Raw genomic sequence first — 18906 nt, 5'->3', positions numbered from 1 at the left:
GGTTCGCTGTACAAAACCAGAGGCAGGTGGACCAACCAGCAATGCAATGAGACAAGAGAGCCCACCACAGAGGAGTTTTCTTTTTTTTCTTTATAATAAGAAAAAGGGGTATCCATGAGCGCTGAATGATGATCGTGGATGGCAAAAAAATGAACAGCACGGTGCCAGCCTTCGCATTTAAGACGGTAAAGAAGGCAGCAATGAGCTATGGATAACATAAACGTCAGGACCCCACTGCAATTTATCATATTTTACGAGCTCATGAAAACCCGTTTGTTTGTTAACAAAAATTGGCGATCAGATGTTCAGAATCGGTGAGGATCAACAAATGCTTCCACTCATCGGCCAAAAAGAGCAACGCATCCTATCTACCCATTCCTCGGCACGGGTGGGATTCTGAAACTTGAAAAGGTACCAGGAATCCCAGCCAAAGGAGCAAACTTCATGAGCGGCAATGGCGCAATGCCTTCATTGTTCAGCAGCTAACACTAAGCACGCTGCTTGTCCTTGTCAGCGAGAAGAATGTCCTTCCAAGCCTCGTAGAACATCCAGGTGATGCCGGAATTCGGCATGACCTTCAGGCAGCTTGCGCCCCATCCCCGGTAAAGTCCCAGGAGGCCGTCCTCCTTGATCACCTCCGACAAGGCAGCAATCATGTTGGGCGGGCACTTGCCCTTCAGGGCTCCGACCATGAGCCGCTTCCTTGCTACTTCCAGCGGGAAGCTGATTGTACTTGCAGTGAGGCCTGTGGATCCAACAGCAAAGCGTCAGTCCAGTTTGCTCAGACTCAAGTTACTATTAAGCGACATGCGGAATGCCCCTGATGTTGCTATTTTGTCATAGAATCCAAGATAGAATCTTAAACTGGTAAACCAAAGGAAAGCAGCTGAAACTAGATGTAATGTAGGAAATGCTGAATCCTTTACCTGAAAGAGCCCCAATAAGTACTAGCTCAGGACGACTCAAAGATGATTTCTTATGTAAGCGGCAGTAAGAGGTCTTGATTGTATCATACATAAAGAAGTAGCATGTGCTGTAAGGAATCATGCCAATTAGTGTTGGACAGAGGCCAGAATATAGACCACCTATGCCTTCAGTCTGGTAGATCTTGCTGAAGGCAAGGCTAATGGTAGGATAAACCTCTCGACTGACAGTCAAGCGATCCTGTCAGAACATCAATAATGTGACACTAAGTAATGATGTAATATGATTTTCACAGTTGAATATATGGATGAAGAGATAGTGCTGACCGTCAACAAGGTCTCAATTACCTTGATAACTTCAAGAGGATGACAAGCCAATGTGCCAGCTATTCCAGCAGCAGCACCGCCAATAGCAACTGGAGACAAGAAGTGGAGTGGCAGCTCAATTTTCAGGTTGCCAAGCTGTATCTTTGGGTATCCATCCTCTTTCCATTTCTCTTGTGCTTCTGCCATGCTCCTTTTGACACACTCGAATGTTGCGAGCTCTACTGCTTGTGTTGGAATAATGCGGAGCATGTTGATTGTATTTCCCGCCCAAAGCCCTTGCCACCCATTTTGTTCAATGATCTCCACAAAAGTACCAAAAATATGCCTAGATCCTACTCCTACAACCATCCTTGTCCTGAAATCAGTACACAATGGTAATATGTGACCATTCCTAGCTTTAATCATCAGATAGTTATAAACTAATCATATGATGTTGATACAAATTAATAATCAGTATGCGTCAAACTATATGTTTTAACAGGACAGTTTGAAATAAGTTTCCATAAAATTTAAAAATAATGTATTCTGCTGCACATGAAATGAAATAATATGTTTATACATGTTCAATTGTAAATAGTTTTGGTCATATGCTGGATTAATGTAACACAAACTACATGGACTGTTAAGAATTCAAATTGTTTTGCAAATTGGATATGTTAAGGGGGCCAAATCCCTGAAAATTTGTAGCACATCACTAAGGTGGTGTTCTGGAGAAACCTAGCAATTTGCAAACTGCCAGTAGCCCAGTACATTTATCTTCCAGAACACAGCACCATGCAAAAGAAAATGGGCTACAGCCTACAGATATATATTGAAATGCATGCATCAACCTTGATAAGGAGGAACAAAAACCAAGATTACAGTTTGAGTGTTGAGCAAGCTAGCTGTAGGATTTGCAACCACCATTGTAGTGCTTAAAAAAATGAACTGGATGATTAAAGTGCAAAGGCAAAACATAGAGATCAAAGTTTCTGAATACCTGATAGTCTCAAGGGGAGCAAGAATAGCTTTTGACATAGCACCAGCTAATGCCCCACTGGCAAATTCTCTAACCTCTCTGCGCCCCAAGATAGTCTGCAGTGAATTAGATGGATACAAGAGGAACGCCTCAAACAACCAGTCATAAATTCATTAATAGCTTCAAAGTTTAAACTTGCAAGGCACCTATGAGAATAGAAATGAAAACAGCTTCTCTAGAGAAAGCCTACCTGCGAGTGCTTTGAAATTGTATGCTCATATATGTAATGAAGATGAGTAAGATTTATCAAGGTACATGGTACAAATAATAGTTCTTTTGTTTTTTGAGAGTGTAACAAATTAGCATCCACACTAATCCATCATAAAAAAATAGACAATTTCAGGATTTAGATTTATGAAAGATGCTGTATCTACACATTAAAGTGCAAAGTACAGATTATTAAGGTAAGCAATGTACACTCAACTATGTGCTTCTGCGGGTGGAAGGGGAGGGGGGGGGGGGGGTTGTTCGAACAAGTAATATCACATCTAGACCTCTCACGTAGCCCAAAGGTTTGTTTCACAAACAATGGTTAGAATTTGCACTGTTGTCATTGTCAACAAAAGGTAAAGACAAGTTGATTTGTTGCTTTGCACATAACATACTACGATTTGGTAGTTGGAACATTGAGTAAATGAAAAAGGCACAGCCGCACAGGGGAACAAAGAGACAACTGAATTTCTATGTGTGTACATCTTCCAAAATATGTGGATGAAGACCACAGAAGGCATGAATCAAGTAGGACAAATATAATCCCATCTGTGAAAGAAACATTTTGTATGGATCTGTAATGCAGATATCTAACTAAAAAACCCTTTTTCTAACGTGGCTTAGCATACAAAACAATTTGGCTTACTCAATCTCTAAGGAATCTTGTTTGTTCCATTTGACTTCTGGAAGCTTGTTTGACCTTATCTTCAAGGCTTTCAATCAAGTATGGATGAAAAGAGTATGAAGTGTAGAAGTTCTTTTCTTGGCTGTTGAGTTTTATAAATATTAGTATTTCCACCTCTAGCATACGTTCGGGCTAGACATCACTATTTAGAGTCAGATCTGACATTTGGCTATCCAACTATCCACCTACGGCAAGAAAAAATATTTGAAATAAGAACCAAGGGCGCAAATGTCGGCATGTACATTGGTTGTATACACGATATGGTCCTAACTCCTAGCAACTAGCAATTGTATAGCATCGTCTACGTCTTATTATTTGTTACTAATCAATGGAAATTCGGCAATAGGTCCATGAGTGGACAAGATAAGGTGGAATCAATTACTTGGGTAAAACCAAGACATGAAAGTAAGCATAAAGGGAGAACCACAGCGCTTATCGACAAGAGGCACATGCAATTTACAGGATTAGAGGTGTCTCGGTTGGAAGCTGTCGTGGCTCAAGGAGGAGGGCCACAGCCGGGTGGCGTAGTGCACCTGTCTAATCCCAGAGGGTGGTTACTCGGGGAAGTGCAAGCGATTCGACAGATCTACTTATGAAGAAAGAACACAAGAACACTCGGGGATTTAGAGTGGTTCGGGCCGCCGGAGTGTAATACCCTACGTCCACTAAGAGTTCTATTGCTCTTGTGTCCGTGGATGAGTCTATTATCTGCCTCTAAGTCCCCTTTTGAGACTTGAGTCATTCTCTAGCGGGCGTCCCCCTTTTATAGCGCAAAGAGGACGCGTACACAGGCGTTGGACCCCGACAGGTGAGCCTAACAAGGATGTATAGTTTACCATGAAAAAGACATTAACAGTGCTTTGTGAATCTCTTTCCGGATAAGCTTCATCGCCCTGTAGACTCTCTGACCGAGGGGGGTCTTCACCTGTCCCATCGGCGAGGTGCCCGTTGAGACGGTGTAGGTTGCGGCGAAGACTGTTGGGTCTACCGCATAGGCGTTATGATACTCCGTCGCCGAGCTGTCGTGTCTAACTGGCGTTGCAGACTGACGCGCGTGGCGTGGGTGGCGCCAGCGGCTGCACTGTGCGCCTTGGTAATGCGCGATCAACAGTACAGCCTGACAGAAGTCACCTCGGGCTCTGCTGCGGCAGAACACACTTAACGCCTCCCGCATTGAATGCGGTAGGTGGGCGAGTCTTCCCGAGGAAGCCTCGCGGCCGCGCTCGTGCCTGTGCCTGCGGACACGTGGCGGCTCCGGACCCCCCAGGCGGGGTGTCTGTTCCCTCCCTGCTGAGGGGTCCGGATAGTATCTGGGGGTTCGGGACCCTGTGGGAGGCCCGGGGCCCCCGGCTGATTTGGCTGAGCACTTCCTTCTCCGGGACACGTGGTGACACCGGACCCGTCCCCGAGCGGGAAGCGGGTCCGGGACCGTTGTCCGGTGAGATGGAGTCGGACCCCAGGGATCCGGCTGGTCAGCTCTTTAGGGCGTAGTTACGGATAGCTACGCGAGTCCAGCCTTGCCGCAGTAAGAGGGGGTACCCTAGTCCAGAGGTACCGACAGTGGCCCCCGGGCCCGCCTCGGGAGAGGTACGAACCCGCAGGTGGGGCCATTTTCATGACGTGTTCCGACGCAATCCTGGTTGCGTTGGCGTGCTCATGTCGAGAGCGGGTGCTCCGGACCGCCTAAAGGCCGTAGCACTTGTTGCCAGGTCTAGGTACTAGAGTGCTCTCCGCAGGGCGGCGAAGCTGCAGGCTTAGGGTACGGAACCAAGCTGAGCAACTGCACGGACCTCGAACCGCCCCGGGAGCAAGCACCACTTCCCCGGACCCGGCTCCAGGCGACCGTGGCGAGCGGTCTCCGCCGGAGCGGGCCACCGGAGTGGACTTTGAGCGACCGTGGCGAGCGGTCTCCGCTGGAGCGGGCCACCGGAGTGGACTTTGAGCGACCGTGACCGATCGACCGAAATATGTTACCGGATCTCGTGGTGGGGCATATGAAACCATACCTTATACTAGAAAGGAGTCCGGACCTCTAGACACGGCAGCCTCGGATACTAGGGTACTCGTAACAGGGCAGTGAAATGCGTAGGCTTAGGGTACATTACCAGGCTAAGCTGCTTACGCAGAACTCCTCCACCCCAGGATACAAGCACCACTTCTCCGGAGCAGGTCCCTAGGGGTTCGGACTGCATTTCAGCTAGAAGGGGTGTCCCAACCTGACCACAAACCAGCAACTCAATTTGGATCGTTAGCGATAAAAAAAAAGACTCCGCTCGGGAGAACGATACATGCTAGCTGAACGGACAAGTGCCCCTAAGATAATGTAAAAATAAGACTGAGGAAGCAAATCTCCTTCATTACTTGATTCGTGGTGTACATCAGAGGTCGGAATTACGAGGGCGGACCTCTACCGCTCTGGACCACTTGCTGGTGTCGCCTGTTTGTGCGATGAAGGCAGAGGTAGGGTTTACAAGGGCGGACCTTTACCGCTCTGGACCACACGTAGGCACCGCATCATTACAAAGGAAAAACACGCTTAATCCTATCTAGTGATAACCTACAGCCGTCGCCCCGAAATGTTAGGCTAGGCGCTAGGCAGATTCTAGGCGGTGACCCACCGCCTAGAGCCTAGGCGGGATTAAGCGGGATTAGGCGTTTTCCTAGGCGGTACAATATACTACGTATACTTCACCATATACTCTAAAAAGAAAAGGAAAAATGAGAAACTAGTGGGTCTTGAATTGAAAAGAAAGGCCCAAAGTAGCCCACCAAAGCAGCCCAACCCGAATCTCAACCCCACTCCCACCTTATCCATTCGATTCCATCACCTCTGCCTCCAACCCGCCGCCGCCTCTGCCCAGTCCGCCCGCCCGCCCACCTGCGACGCGCAGGCCGCCGTTCCTCCTCCTCCTCCTCCGCGCCCGCCCCTGCCTCCTCCTTCGCTGCGTACGCCCCTGCCACCTCCTCCGCCGCGCGCACGCCCCTACCTCCTCCTCTGCCGCCGTCCGTCCCCTGCTTCCTCCTCCGCCAGCGCGCGTCCCCTGCCTCCTCCTCCGCCGCTCTCTGCTCTGCCTCATCCCCGGGTCGCCGGATCTGCCTCGTCCCCGGCCCCTACCACCTCCCCCGCCGACGTCGACGAGCTGGCGCCGCCTAGGGGTCTGCCTACCCCCTAGGCAAGGCGGTACCCCGCCGCCTAGCGCATAAGCGCGCCTAGGCGAGCGCGGAATAGCGCCTTGTGGAACATTGTCGCCCCGTAAGGCATGCACGTTGCTGGCCGTAGTGGAACTGCCACCTTGGGAGCTCTTCTCAGTCGTTGGGGGCGAAGGCGCCCTGGACGTGCTTGCATAGCATCATCCAGCATCACCTCGGGAGCTTGCGGGGCTCTTCCCAACACAAGAACTGTCCCACGCTCAGATAGCATGGGAACAAATTCATTGGATTTGAATGGGAGTGGCCCTGCCGTCGCCAGCTGCCGACGGAAGCCAGCCCGATGGCTGCTCTCGATGTACTGAAGCTGGCTTGCCGCCCTGTTGCAGCGGAAGGACGGGTGCTCGTTTGGACGAGCACGGAGCGTGGAGAAGGGCGGTCGTTCGCCGGCTCCACCTTGGTGCTGGCTCAGGGCCCCCGTGCCTTGTGGCGGAGGTCGACACCTGTCTGCAGCAGCTCCAAGGGAGGCTTGAGCCAGGCGAGGGAGAAGGCGACAGACATCCTTCCCGAGTCACAGCCGTCGGCTACAGGCTCCATCTTGAGAGGAAACCTTGAGCCGACGCCGTGCCGCCGCAGGGGAACCCTGGTGGTTGCTTGAGAGGAAACCTTGAGCCGACATCAGGGTGTCGCAGGGTGACGCGCAGCAGGCGTCACCCCTGTGCACCACCGTGCCGGCTCTGAGGTGTCGTAGTGGCGACGCACAGCAAGCCCTGCTGCCGTGCGCCACCGCACCGAGGACACTGCCGTCTCGGCGTCGGGGCATGCGGCGTAGGTGAAGCCGCGCCTCTTCATCTTCTCGTCGTTGTTGCAGAGGATGAGCTCAACCTCAGAAACGAGGAGGTGAGCGGAGATCTGATCAACGCTTGCGCGTTCCCCACGGACGGTGCCAGATGTCGTGGCTCAAGGAGGAGGGCCACAGCCGGGTGGCGAATCCTAGAGGGTGGTTACTCGGGGAAGTGCAAGCGATTCGATAGATCTACTTATGGAGCAAGAACACAAGAACACTCGGGGATTTAGAGTGGTTCGGGCCGCCGGAGCGTAATACCCTACGTCCACTGAGAGTTCTATTGCTCTTGTGTCCGTGGATGAGTCTATCCTCTGCCTCTAAGTCCCCTTTTGAGACTTGAGTCCTTCTCTAGCGGGCGTCCCCCTTTTATAGCGTAAGGAGGACGCGTACACAAACGTTGGACCCCGACAGGTGGGCCTAATAAGGATGTATAGTTTACCATGAAAAAGACATTAACAGTGCTTTGTGAATCTCTTTCCGGATAAACTTCATCGCCCTGTAGACTCTTTGGCCGAGAGGGGTCTTCACTTGTCCCATCGGCGAGGTGCCCGTTGAGGCGGTGTAGGTTGCGGCGTAGACTGTTGGGTCTACCGCGTAAGCGTTATGATACTCCGTCGCCGAGCTGTCGTGTCTAACTGGCGTTGCAGACTGACGCGCGTGGCGTGGGTGGCGCCAGCGGCTGCACTGTGCGCCTTGGTAACGCGCGATCAACAGTACAGCCTGGCAGAAGTCACCTCGGGCTCTGCTGCGGCAGAACGCACTTAACGCCTCCCGCATTCAATAGGTGGGCGAGTCTTCCCGAGGAAGCCTCGCGGCAGCGCTCGTGCCTGTGCCTGCAGACACGTGGCGGCTCCGGACCCCCCAGGCGGGGTGTCTGTTCCCTCCCTGGTAAGAGGTCCGGATAATATCTGGGGGTCCGGGACCCGTGGGAGGTCCCGGGCCCCCGGCTGATTTAGCTGAGCACTTTCTTCTCCGGGACACGTGGTGACACCGGACCCATCCCCGAGCGGGAAGCATGTCCGGGACCGTTGTCCGATGAGATGGAGTCGGACCCAAGGGGTCCGGCTGCTCAGCTCTTTAGGACGTAGTTACGGTTAACTACGGGAGTCCAGCCTTGCTGTAGTAAGAGGGGTACACTAGTCCAGAAGTACCGACACAAGCTAAACTAGGCTAAAACTCCGCAACGACGCAGCATATGAAATGAGCAACAAAACATCTTCACCAGAGCAAAGCTACTTGCAACGTGGCGGCAAAAATTTCGCAGAATCAAACGCAGTTCCTATGTTTAGCGGGAAACAGCCTTCCCGTGCGACAAAACGTAGGAATCTGGAACTCAGTGCAGATTGCAGAATCATGGCATCAAAATCCTGAAAGGCTGAAACTAAACCACGCGTCGAATGGGGGAAAAGCACGGCACGCCTGTTTCGTTTAGATTAGAGGGGGAAAAAAAGGACCGGCGAAAATTGCTAAGGCTTTCATCCCCTTGGGTCGCTCCAGCGACATGGATGGAGATCACAAGAACTCGGGGGCAGGAATCTCCTTACCTTCACGGCCCCTGCGACGTCCGGCAGCCTGACGGCGATGACCTCCGCGACCTTGGCGCCGTCGAGGCCGTCGTCCTTAGGCATGACGAGGAGCTCCTTGTACCCGCCCCCGCCCGCCCCGGCGCCGGGGCCGGCGAAGCCCACGCTGTCCAGCGATAGCTTCCCGCCGCCGCCCGGCGCGTCCTGGTAGCCCATGGCGGCGCGGTCGTGCTTTTGGATTTGGGAGGGGCGGAGGGGTTAATAAAGGGAGGGTACAGGGGGCCGAGTACAAACGTTTGTCCCTGCTGCTCTGCTATGCGGCGGCGCACTTTGCGGTCCCCGCCCGGTCGGTCACCACACACACACGATGGTTTTACATGTACCATTACATAAGATGACCCCAATGTTTATACTGTTAAAAAGTTTGGTGACATCTCTATATCATCGTATTTTTCGTTTTGACGTCTATAACATTCCATCCATCATCCGATAGAAGTTAACAGATCTAGGGCTCTGACATGTGGGACTAACCTAGTAAAATGATTATTTTACTCTTCATCAAACCCTATCCTCCAAACTCTTCTCACGGACACCACATCCACACATCTCACGCGCACCACCTCCACATCCCAGGCCGCCGCCCCCCATCCCACGACGCCGGCCCCTCCCCTCCCCTCCCCTCCCCTCCGGATTCGCCTCGCCGCGGGGTGGGCCGCGCGTGCGCGGGGGCCTGCGCGGCCTCCGGATTCGCCTCGTGCGCGGGGCCTGCGCGGCCTCTGCGGGGGCCTGCGCAGGGGCGTTCCCTCGCCGCTCGCGCCTGCAGCTGGAGAGGGCGCGTGGGGGCTTGCACGGGGGGCTACGCGGCCGGGGTGCCCCGCATCAGGAATGGTCTGGCCACACAATGAGGCAATGGCTAATGCTACACACAAGAAAGGGAAGAGAAAATCATCTTCATCATCATCAGGTGCCAAGAAAAGGAAGAAGACAACAACCAATACTTCAACAAGTACTGCTAGCAGGTATGGTCTTGTTTTGTTCTCATTTTTCAATACTTTGTGATTTACAGCTCACTGATAGACATTTCTTGCTTTCACACAAGATCTGGAACTGGATCTAATGATCCTGTGCCTCTCCAAGTTCTTCCTCCTGTTCTGCCTGCTGCCTCAGCACATACAGCGCTCACACCAATGAAGAAATGTGGTGTCACGAAGAAGCTAACACCAAAAAGGACGCCAGTTCAGGTTGATTGCCCGGCCAGCTCAGCTGCAAATACTAGAAGCAAGAAGAAACTGAAGCTTGAATAAAATGTGATTGATGAGTGTTATTTTGTTCTGTAATATTATGCAATGGAGTTGTATTTAAGACACTTTAGTTTCGATGACCAGTCCTGTGGAGATGGAAACCAGTAACTTAGGTGCTTAAATGTTGGTGCAATGAACAAGTACTTTGTGATGTTATTTGTTACTGTCGGTGTTTTCTCGTCCCAGATGTTGATGCAAGAGGCCTAACTAGTAAATGCTGCGTGTTTTCTCGTCCCAGATGTTGATGCAAGAGGCAACACAGTAACACACGGGTTTATCCTGGTTCTGGCCGCGGGGCCGCACGCCCAGCAAGGGGGTGTGCGAGGGCACTGTATTATCTTGCACCCGGAGTGCTTGTAGTAGGGGGTACAAGCGAGGCGAGAGAGGGAGGGAGGCTCCCAAGTCTCTGCTAGAAGAGGAGTTGAGCGTCTCGAGTTGCGTTGTTGGGGCTAGGAGCGAGTGTGTGCTCCGTGAGCGGTGTAATGCCTAGAGAGTCGACCGACCTAGGTGGCGATGGTAGCTAACGCCCCCCTTAAAGGAGGCCCGCCTCTCCTTTTATAGTCACAAGGAGGGATGGTGAATACTGTAGGAAGTACATTGTGGGGTATGGCGTCGGGCGTGGCGGTCGTTCTAGGCATCGTCCTTGACCTCGCGGAGATCGCGCCGGCGTCCTGCCAGCCCCAGCAGGCGGCGTGGTCGTCGCTGTAGGGTGTACAGTCCTCCAGATGTGGCGTGGTGGCGTTCCGTGGGTCCTGCAGGTCAGGGTCTTGCGTGCACCAGCGGTAGCGGGGCACGTGGCGATCCCGGACCCCCTGGACGGAGTGCTGGCGTGCGCACTAAGGAGGTCCGAGGGTCGCGTGGAGGTCCTGGACCTCTCGAAGAGGGAGGTCCGGGCCCCCGGCCGCTAGTGCGGGGCATCCCTCTTCGAGGGGGCGTGTGGCGACACCGGACCCCTCCCCGAGCAGGAGGCGGGTCCGGGGCCTTACGTGTGATGAGGTGGAGTCCAGACAGCCGGGTTTGGCAGAATAGCAATGGGAGCAGTGCCGAGCCCGTCTCGTCCCGCGTCGCAAACTCCACAGTGCTGCCACAGCGTCCGGAATGGCGGAGCAGTGACCGGAGTTGGCGGATGGGACTCCGGTCACAGCCACTGTGGGGAATGGCGGTCTGACGCCGTCTATCCTGAGCGCTGTGGAGGAGTGGTTGGCACTTAATGCCTCCGTACGACGGGCAGGTGAGCGGCAGGGTCGTTTGTCCCTTATACGCTGAGGGGTGGCCTCGAGCGAGGCGGAGGTGAGTCACCTGCTCGAGGGTAGGTTCGCTACCCTCGAGCGAGGCGGAGATGTTTCGCCCGCTCGAGGGTGGATTCGCTACCCTCGTGCGAGGCGGAGATGCGGGGCGCAGTCGAGGGTCCCGATGGGAGCCCTCGAGCGAGGCGGAGATCGCTCCGCGGATTCGAGGGGGGATGCGAATGGGCCGCATGCTGGGCTTCTTTGAGTCCTTTCCTTTCTTCTAAGTTGGAAGGAGGCCGTGGGCCTTCGTGGGCCCATTGCCTAACGTGTGTTTTGCGTTTTTATAGTGATCTTAGTACCGCGATTAGGACATCCCTAATCGTGGTACCCGACAGTAGCCCACGAGGCTTTGGTCGAGTCAAAGGATTCGGCCAAAGGGTATTTCGGCGATTTTCCCCCTTGACGTGATCGGTCGGTGCCGTGCACCCGCCAGGCGCACCTGGGTGCCAGCCCGGCGGGTGTGACAACCCGTCGGTCGGGGTAGTGCGCCTGCAGGGAGAGTACTTCGAGGAGCGCACCTTTTTTGGTTCGTTCCGGGGACGAGACACATCCGCGTGCTGAGTGGGCCAGGGCGATGATGGCGCCTGCTGCTTAGCAGGTGGTGCTTTCGTCGCGCTGTCTCGTGCTCAGGGCCTCGGCCCCGCTTTCCCTGGTCGCCTTGCGACGCGCCGTTTGAGGGCGGTCGGCCTGGGCTGATGCTGTGTCGCTTAGCGTCCAGGGACCCGTCTTTATTTTGTTGGGTCGTGTCTCGGCACGGTAACCGAGGGCATCTTTTGCTCGTGGAGTGCCGTGCCGTCACGGGCTGCCCAAACCTTCGCCCTTCGACAGGCTTTGAAGCTTGGCGCCCGACACAGCTATAAATAGGAGTCGTGGGACTCCCCTTCCTTTTCAACTTCCCTGCCTTTCTTCTAGCATTGCCTAAGTCTTGTAATGTTTTCTTTTGCCTTTCGTGACCGGCCCCCAGATGGGGTGGCCTGGTGTTTTTAGGCTTTGATGCTAGAAGAATGCTTGCGAGCGGCGGGAGAAAGCTGGAGAGGGCGTGCGCACCATCCCTTAGCTTCAGTGGGATCAGCAGAAGAGCATTGGGCCCATGGGGTCCTGCTTCTGTGATGTCCCCTAGCCTGAAGGGGGATGGAGACGCCTGACCATGGCACTGGTGCCAGGTTTGGTGGTTGTTCTTCGCATCGCCCCCCGGCAACAAGGTTGCTCTCGGGGAGACGGTGTGGAGGGTGTTGTCCGCCAGCTCGAGCCCCCGCATGGTCTTCGGTGGAGGAGATGCTAGAAGAAAGCTTGCGAGGAGAGCATCCCGCTGGACCTGTGCGGTCTGGGGGCTGTTCCTCGCATCCCTAGCAGCCTGGCCATCGCGTCAGCCAGGGGCTTGGTGCTTTTCTTTGTCGCTCGATCCTCCCCAAGACAGGGAAAATTGCCACGCAGGTGGCAACGTGTTTGTACCTTTCGACGGCTTCGTGCCCTGTAACCCTTTGTAATCTTTATTTGCATCGGGTAATAAAGTCCCTTTCTCCTTCATGGGGAGGATGACCAAGGGTATAGGGGTATATAGAGGGTTTCAGCCCTCGAATATGTGTGAAGTTTCCTCCGTGGGGGCGCATCAGCGCACCCGCGGGTGTATCCCCCGAGGCCTTGGAGGAGTGTTTACATTCGTCCAAGGGCTATAAACATTGCCCCGCTGGGTTGCTTCACTGGGGTGGCCATCCAGCGTCTTTTTCAGCCGGCATCGGCACTCTTTCAGCCGCCCTCGGCATTCTCAGTGCTGGTACAGCGACCCGGCATTCAGCTTAACCATCAGGCGGGCGCGCGTTAATAGTAGGGGATTTGGTTAGACACGCGGAACTTCACAATCGACAGTCGTTGACTTATTCGAGGGTGTGGCCTGAGCCGCGGTGTGCGAGGAGCCCCCGAGCCCAGGCCCTCGTGAAGGCGTTCAGGGGAACCCTCGACTTTGAATATGACCCTCATCGCCCTTCCGCAGGGAGGAGGGGTGAAGCGCACCATGCTACCCATGCCCGGACCGCGAGCTATGGCTGCTTCAGTGAGCTATTAGCGGGTAGTTCAAGCGGACGTCCATGCCCCGTTCGATAAGGTTCGGCTTGTGGTCCATAGACACGTCACATATAGCACTTGCGAAGGTTCGCTAGGTGGGGCTCGGACCCGTTCGATAGGGTCCGAGGGCTCGATGCTCTCCCTCGATGGGATCCCCCAACTAGGCACCCTCGACTGGCCTTGAACACTGCGTAGGATGTCTCGAACTCCGCGTTCAAGGATAGCTTGTACGGCACATCCATGCAGTCCCTGACTCTGGCGATCTGGTGCACCTGTCGAACCCTCGACGGGCCAGGCTTCGAACCCCTGATCAGTAAGGCCTCGGAATGCGATTCCATCGAGGGTAAAGAGCCCCCGGGAGGAATATTCCGTCACAATTCACGAACGGCGCGGAGTCGCGGGTCACGCGAGCGGGTTTTTTGCCGGTCGTGGGCGACGTGGCCCGGTTCGTGCGGTGCGGGCGTGCCTTTTCAGGCATCTACCTCGGGCAGGCGAAGCGACTGACGGATGGAACAGCGCAACAGTCGCGCAGCGCCAGTCGATTACCACGCCGTAATTATTGCCGAGTGCGCGCGTGGGAGACTCCTCGGTCATGGGACCCATCCGTCAGCGACAGCCTAATCTACCGCATTCAATGCGGTAGATTCTGGCCGTGGCGGCGGACCCGTCCGCTACGGTGAATTAAAGCGAGGAGAAAGGGGTTGTTTTGGGCTCACCTGGCCATTTGCCTTCGCCTCCTCTGCCTTCTGAGCACGTAGCCGAGAGCTAGAGGAAGTAGAGGAAGGAAAGCGAGAGCGCACCTTAGCCACCGCAGAGCTTGCCTCCCCGCGTCCCCCCTTTGGTCTGAAGCAATGGCGGATATCCAGGAGCCGTTGCCGTGGGGGAGATCCACCGCCACCGAAGCGGTTTTGGAGCGGCTAGTCGAGGACAGGCTGCTCCCGCGGAACCCCGTCTCAGGGGCGTCGGCGTGGATCTCCCCGCGGCCGGAGGAGACAGTGCCGAATCCCCCCGCGGGCTACGTCGTGAGCCTCGTGAGGCTCCACGAGCGGGGATTCGGCGTTCCCGTGGGGTGATTCATGCGGGCGTTGTGCGACCACTATCGAGGTGCACTGGGATCTGTGGATCCATCTCTTCCGCGGTGAGCTCTTCGTCGAGCACGTGCGGAACCAAGCGAAGAGGTACGCGCGCGCAGGCGGCCTGACGCTCCACTTGCGCCCCAGTCAAAAGAATTTGTACATCTCCAACAAGATGACAACAAACAACGCCGGGTGGACTCGAGGGTGGTTCTACCTGCGCAACTTCAGCAGTAAGCTCCTGGCGTTCACCAACAGGGTGCTCCGGGAGAGGCCCGAGAAGTGGGACTGGGGGGTATCGCCCCCAGCGCAACAAGCCAAGCTCAAGGTCCTCACCGACGCGCTGGAGCGCCTGGATCGAAGAGGGTTCACGGCGGCTGCCGTCATCACGAATTTCCACCGACAGAGGGTGATCCCTCTCATGGAGAGGGTCCTGCCGATCTTCAAGCTCACCCCCGGGGTTCGGGCCTCGGGCTCGAGGACGTCGGTCGAGCTGCTCCCTCGGGACGTCGCTGCCCGGAGGGCAAGGAGCGCGGTGGCGGAGTTCCCCAATGACCCCGAAGATCTTTGGAGGATCAAGATGCGCCCCGAGCCGGGGTACATTTCTCTGGTGAGTCTCGATTCCGAATTCGTTGTTGTCTTGTGCTGTTCCTTTCCCCGCCTCCTGACTTCAACTTGGTTGTGTTTTGCAGGGCTTGAAGTGCCACCCCTCGAGGCCTCCGGTCTCGGAAGAACGCCAAATCAATCGCCTGCACGCAGAGGTGGTGAAGAAGCGGAAAGACGCGGCGGAGGCAACGGCCGAGAGTAAGAGGAAGAGAAAGAGAAAAGAGAAGCATGACAAGGCGAAGGGGAACCCGCGGCCCGCCACACCCGAATCCACGAATGACGAGGAGGAGACCTCGGATGCCGAGGCTCACCCCCCGGGCGACGACGAGGCGGCAGCGGCGGCGGGCGCGAGCTCCCCGCCGGCCTATCAGGGGGATGGCGACGAGGTGCCAGCGACGGCGGAGCGGAGATTGCCCACGCCGGCGGCGGGACGAGGGTCACCCTCGCCGGCGGTAGGTGGAGGATCGTCTGCGCCCGCGACAGAGCGGAGGTCGCCCCAGCCAGCGACGGGCGAGGGGGTCCCCGCGCCCACGATGTCGACGGGCGGCGATGGGTCCGCGGCGAGCGCGGAGGCGACACCCTCGGATCAGGCGTCGAGGGGCGTCGGCGTGCCGCGGGCTCGACGGAGCGGCACAGGCAAGCGCAGTATGAGTGCCCGGTCTGGGTAAGTGTCTCTGGTTTTGCTCTTTTACATTCGTTTAGTTGATTCCCCGTTCCAGCTAACCTCAATTTTCCTTCCCCGATATCCAGCCCCGGGACCGTCGCTAAGGATACAGTCCCGCTCGCGCCAGTCAAAGCCCTCAAGACCGGGGCACGCGCCACGCCACACACGACGTCGCAGCCTCTGCCCGTCGTAGATATCGTGGCGGAGGCCGCGAAGCTGCGGGCGGCAATGGCTCGAGGGACTCAAGCGGCGCAACGGGCTCTAACACCGGGGCACAGAAGTGACGCCGGCCAGAGCGGAGCCGAAACGACTGCTCCGGCTGACGCCATGGGGGAGGCCAGCCGGGGCGGCAGAGACGGCGCCGCCCGGCCGGACATCGAAGCCGAGGTCGGTCGGAGCGGCGCGGATAGCGCCGCCCGGTCGGTCGCAGAGGAAGGATCTGGTGGGGGTGCGCAGGAGCGCCCCGCCAGTCAGGCGGAGGTGGAGACCCTCGTCCTCGAGCCCCCGAGAGCTGGGGTTGAGGGAGTCGTAGAGGAGTCAGCGCAGAGGCGACCGATGGTATAGGAAACCCGCGTCTTGGCACCCGGAGAGGCCCAGGACGTGGGTGTCATTGCGGTAATGACGGTGCCGACGGTGAGGGCGCAGGCGGCGACGGACATCGCGATCCTGGTGGTGCAGCTGCCGGACAGCAGCGGGGAATACGGGGATTCGAGAGACATCGACCCCGCTGCTGCGGCGAGCGCCGCCGACAAGATCGCCGAGTTCACGTCGGCCTGCGCGGAGGTGCTCGATGAGGGGACATCCGGGGGGCCCTAGCATGGGGCAATCATCCAGTCTGTGGTCCCCCCGGAGCTTCTCCGCAATGAGCGAGAGGAGGAGGCTGTCTGGCAGGCGCAGCTCGAAGCAGGTTCTCAGATTCAGAACCACCTCGAACGCGCCCTGCAGCTTCATCGGACGATGGATTACCAGATCAGCCAGGTAAGCGACTCCTCCCCAAGAAGCGTTCGTATTTTTTGGCCCTGATTTTGCTTGCTTTACCCACGCCTTTCCTTTCACAGCGGCTGAAGGATATCTCGCGCAGAAAGAGCGCCGAGATGACCCGGCTGCACTCCCAGATAGGCTGGCTCGGACAGCACAATGTTGAGTTGGTGCTCAAGAATATCGAGGCCAACACCAAGATGACAGATCTGGGGGTTTGTCAGCAGGCGCTGGAGAAGGAGTTAACGCGGGTTACCGGCGAGCGTGACGTCCATAGGGCCGCAGCAGAGCAGAAAGCTCGGGAAGCCGAGGAGCAGACTGCCGAGCTGTAACGCCTTAGGACGGTGCTTGAGCAGAAGGAGACTGAGCTTCTCCAGAAAGAGGTGACCGTCGTCACGCTCTCCGGGACCCTCCAGGAAAAGGGCAAAGCCCTTGAGGAGAAGGAGGTGGCTATCCAGAACGTGGAGGCCGCCCTCAAGGAGAAGGAAAACTCCTTGTCCTCGCTCGAGGAGGCCGCCCGAGTCCAGAGGGAGGAGGCGCAGAAGAGTATCGTGGGTAAGTACTCGAAATTTCGCAGTAGTTGGATTTTACTTTTTCGCAGCTGATATTGATTTCTTTGATCAGAGCTGAGGCAGAGGGTGGCGGACGAGACCGCGGCAAAAGGGGCGGTAGGCACCGCGCTCATGGCGGCTCAAACGGAGTATGCTGACCTCGAGCGGACCGCCGTGAGCGTGTGCCAGGAGCTCGAGGAGGAAGGCGCTGTATCTGGCAGCTCAGTGATCAGCCGCCTGCGAGCGCTGGGTGGCCGGATCGCCGAGCACGCCAAGAGCACCTTCCGCCTCGGTGTCCTTCGCGCCCTCGCCGTGGCCTCGACGCACTACCTCATGGACCTGCAGAGAGTGTCGTCGAGGTACGTGGTTCCAGATGACGCCGATGCAGATGCCGCTTCAGCCATCATGGACGACGCCGACGCAGCCGCCGAGGAGTTCGCCGTGGTGCTTGCCGAGAAGCTCGAAGCCGACATCCCCCCGATAGCTGAATTCAACACTGTCGCAGATCCACAGAGGGGGATGACAACCTGTAGATAGGCTGGGCCTCGAAGCCCTTGTAATAGATTAGTGTCCTTTGTAATCGCACTTTCTATTTATAAATATAAGAAATTCGTTATCGTTGAAATCGACAGTGTGGCCCATCGAGGCCTTGTGCGTTCGAGCCTTCGTTTTTTTTACTTTATTTCCGTGTTCTCGTATGCGACTTAGATAGACTTCTGCGAGGAATTTCGCATTCATAAGCGACATAGGCGTGGGGTGGTGAGGGGGGTGCCGTATCCCGGAGGCGTAGGCGGCCCCACGACTCGGCCGGCCCCGTACCGTAGTTGCTTACGCCTCGCGTCCGTTTTTTCCAAGTATACGAGAAGCTTAGAGACGAGATGGAAATATTTCGAAAAAACGTTGGCGATTTTTGGGGACGTTCGGGAGTTCCCCCCGTAGTAGCCCCCGAGGGAGGCTTGGCTTTGCCGAGGGTAAAGCCAAGCATACCTCAGTGTTCGTGCGTGTCCGAGCCCTCGAGGATCCGGAAGGTTCCCAAAAATAAACAAGTAAAGCGTACTTCTTTATTATTTCGGGAATTCTAAGGATAGAAGCGATGTAGCTGCTGTATGTTCCAAGCATTGGTGAGGACTTCGCCTTTGTCGTTCACCAGCTTGTACGAACCGGGTTTGAGCACCTCGGCGATTATGTACGGGCCCTCCCATGGCGGTGAGAGCTTGTGGCGGCCCCTGCTGTCCTGTCGAAGCCTCAGCACCAAGTCCCCTTTGTTGAGGTCTCGGCGCCGGACTCTCTGCGCTTGGTATCTTCGTAAAGACTGCTGGTAGCGCACAGAGTGTAGGAGTGCCACATCTCGAGCCTCGTCCACTTGATCCAGCGAGTCTTCGCGAGCTCGCTGGTTCTGCTGCTCTTGGTATGCCTTGAGCCTTGGAGACCCGTACTCCAAGTCCATGGGGAGTATGGCCTCGGCGCCATAGACGAGGAAGAATGGGGTAAAGCCCGTGGCTCTGCTTGAGGTCGTCCTCAGGCTCCAAATGACCGAGGGTAGCTCCGTGAGCCATCTTCGGCCAAATTTGTTCAACTTGTTGAAGATCCTTGGCTTCAGTCCTTGGAGGATCATGCCATTGGCACGCTCCACTTGTCCGTTCGTCTGTGGGTGTGCCACAGCCGACCAGTCCACACGTATGTGGAAACTGTCGCAGAACGCC

The 18906-nt window shown here is 56.1% G+C and overlaps 1 protein-coding gene across 1 annotated transcript; it reads right to left on the bottom strand.

The window, feature by feature from the left end:
* Positions 1 to 212: 212 nt before the first annotated feature.
* LOC120695734 (probable mitochondrial adenine nucleotide transporter BTL1) lies at positions 213 to 8961 on the bottom strand. The gene is made up of 5 exons (XM_039978949.1): positions 8702 to 8961; positions 2230 to 2324; positions 1272 to 1605; positions 927 to 1164; positions 213 to 745 (listed from the first exon to the last, which is right to left on the bottom strand). Exons 1-5 carry the CDS (start codon positions 8894 to 8896, stop codon positions 489 to 491), a joined length of 1119 nt encoding a protein of 372 aa, XP_039834883.1. The 5' UTR covers positions 8897 to 8961; the 3' UTR covers positions 213 to 488.
* Between the last annotated feature and the right edge of the window lie 9945 nt (positions 8962 to 18906).

The sequence above is a fragment of the Panicum virgatum genome, chromosome 2K (assembly GCF_016808335.1).
Source record: "Panicum virgatum strain AP13 chromosome 2K, P.virgatum_v5, whole genome shotgun sequence".
Classification (NCBI taxonomy): Eukaryota; Viridiplantae; Streptophyta; class Magnoliopsida; order Poales; family Poaceae; genus Panicum; species Panicum virgatum.
The sequence above is the reverse complement of the archived record's forward strand: the minus strand, read 5'-3'. Positions and strand labels throughout refer to the sequence as shown.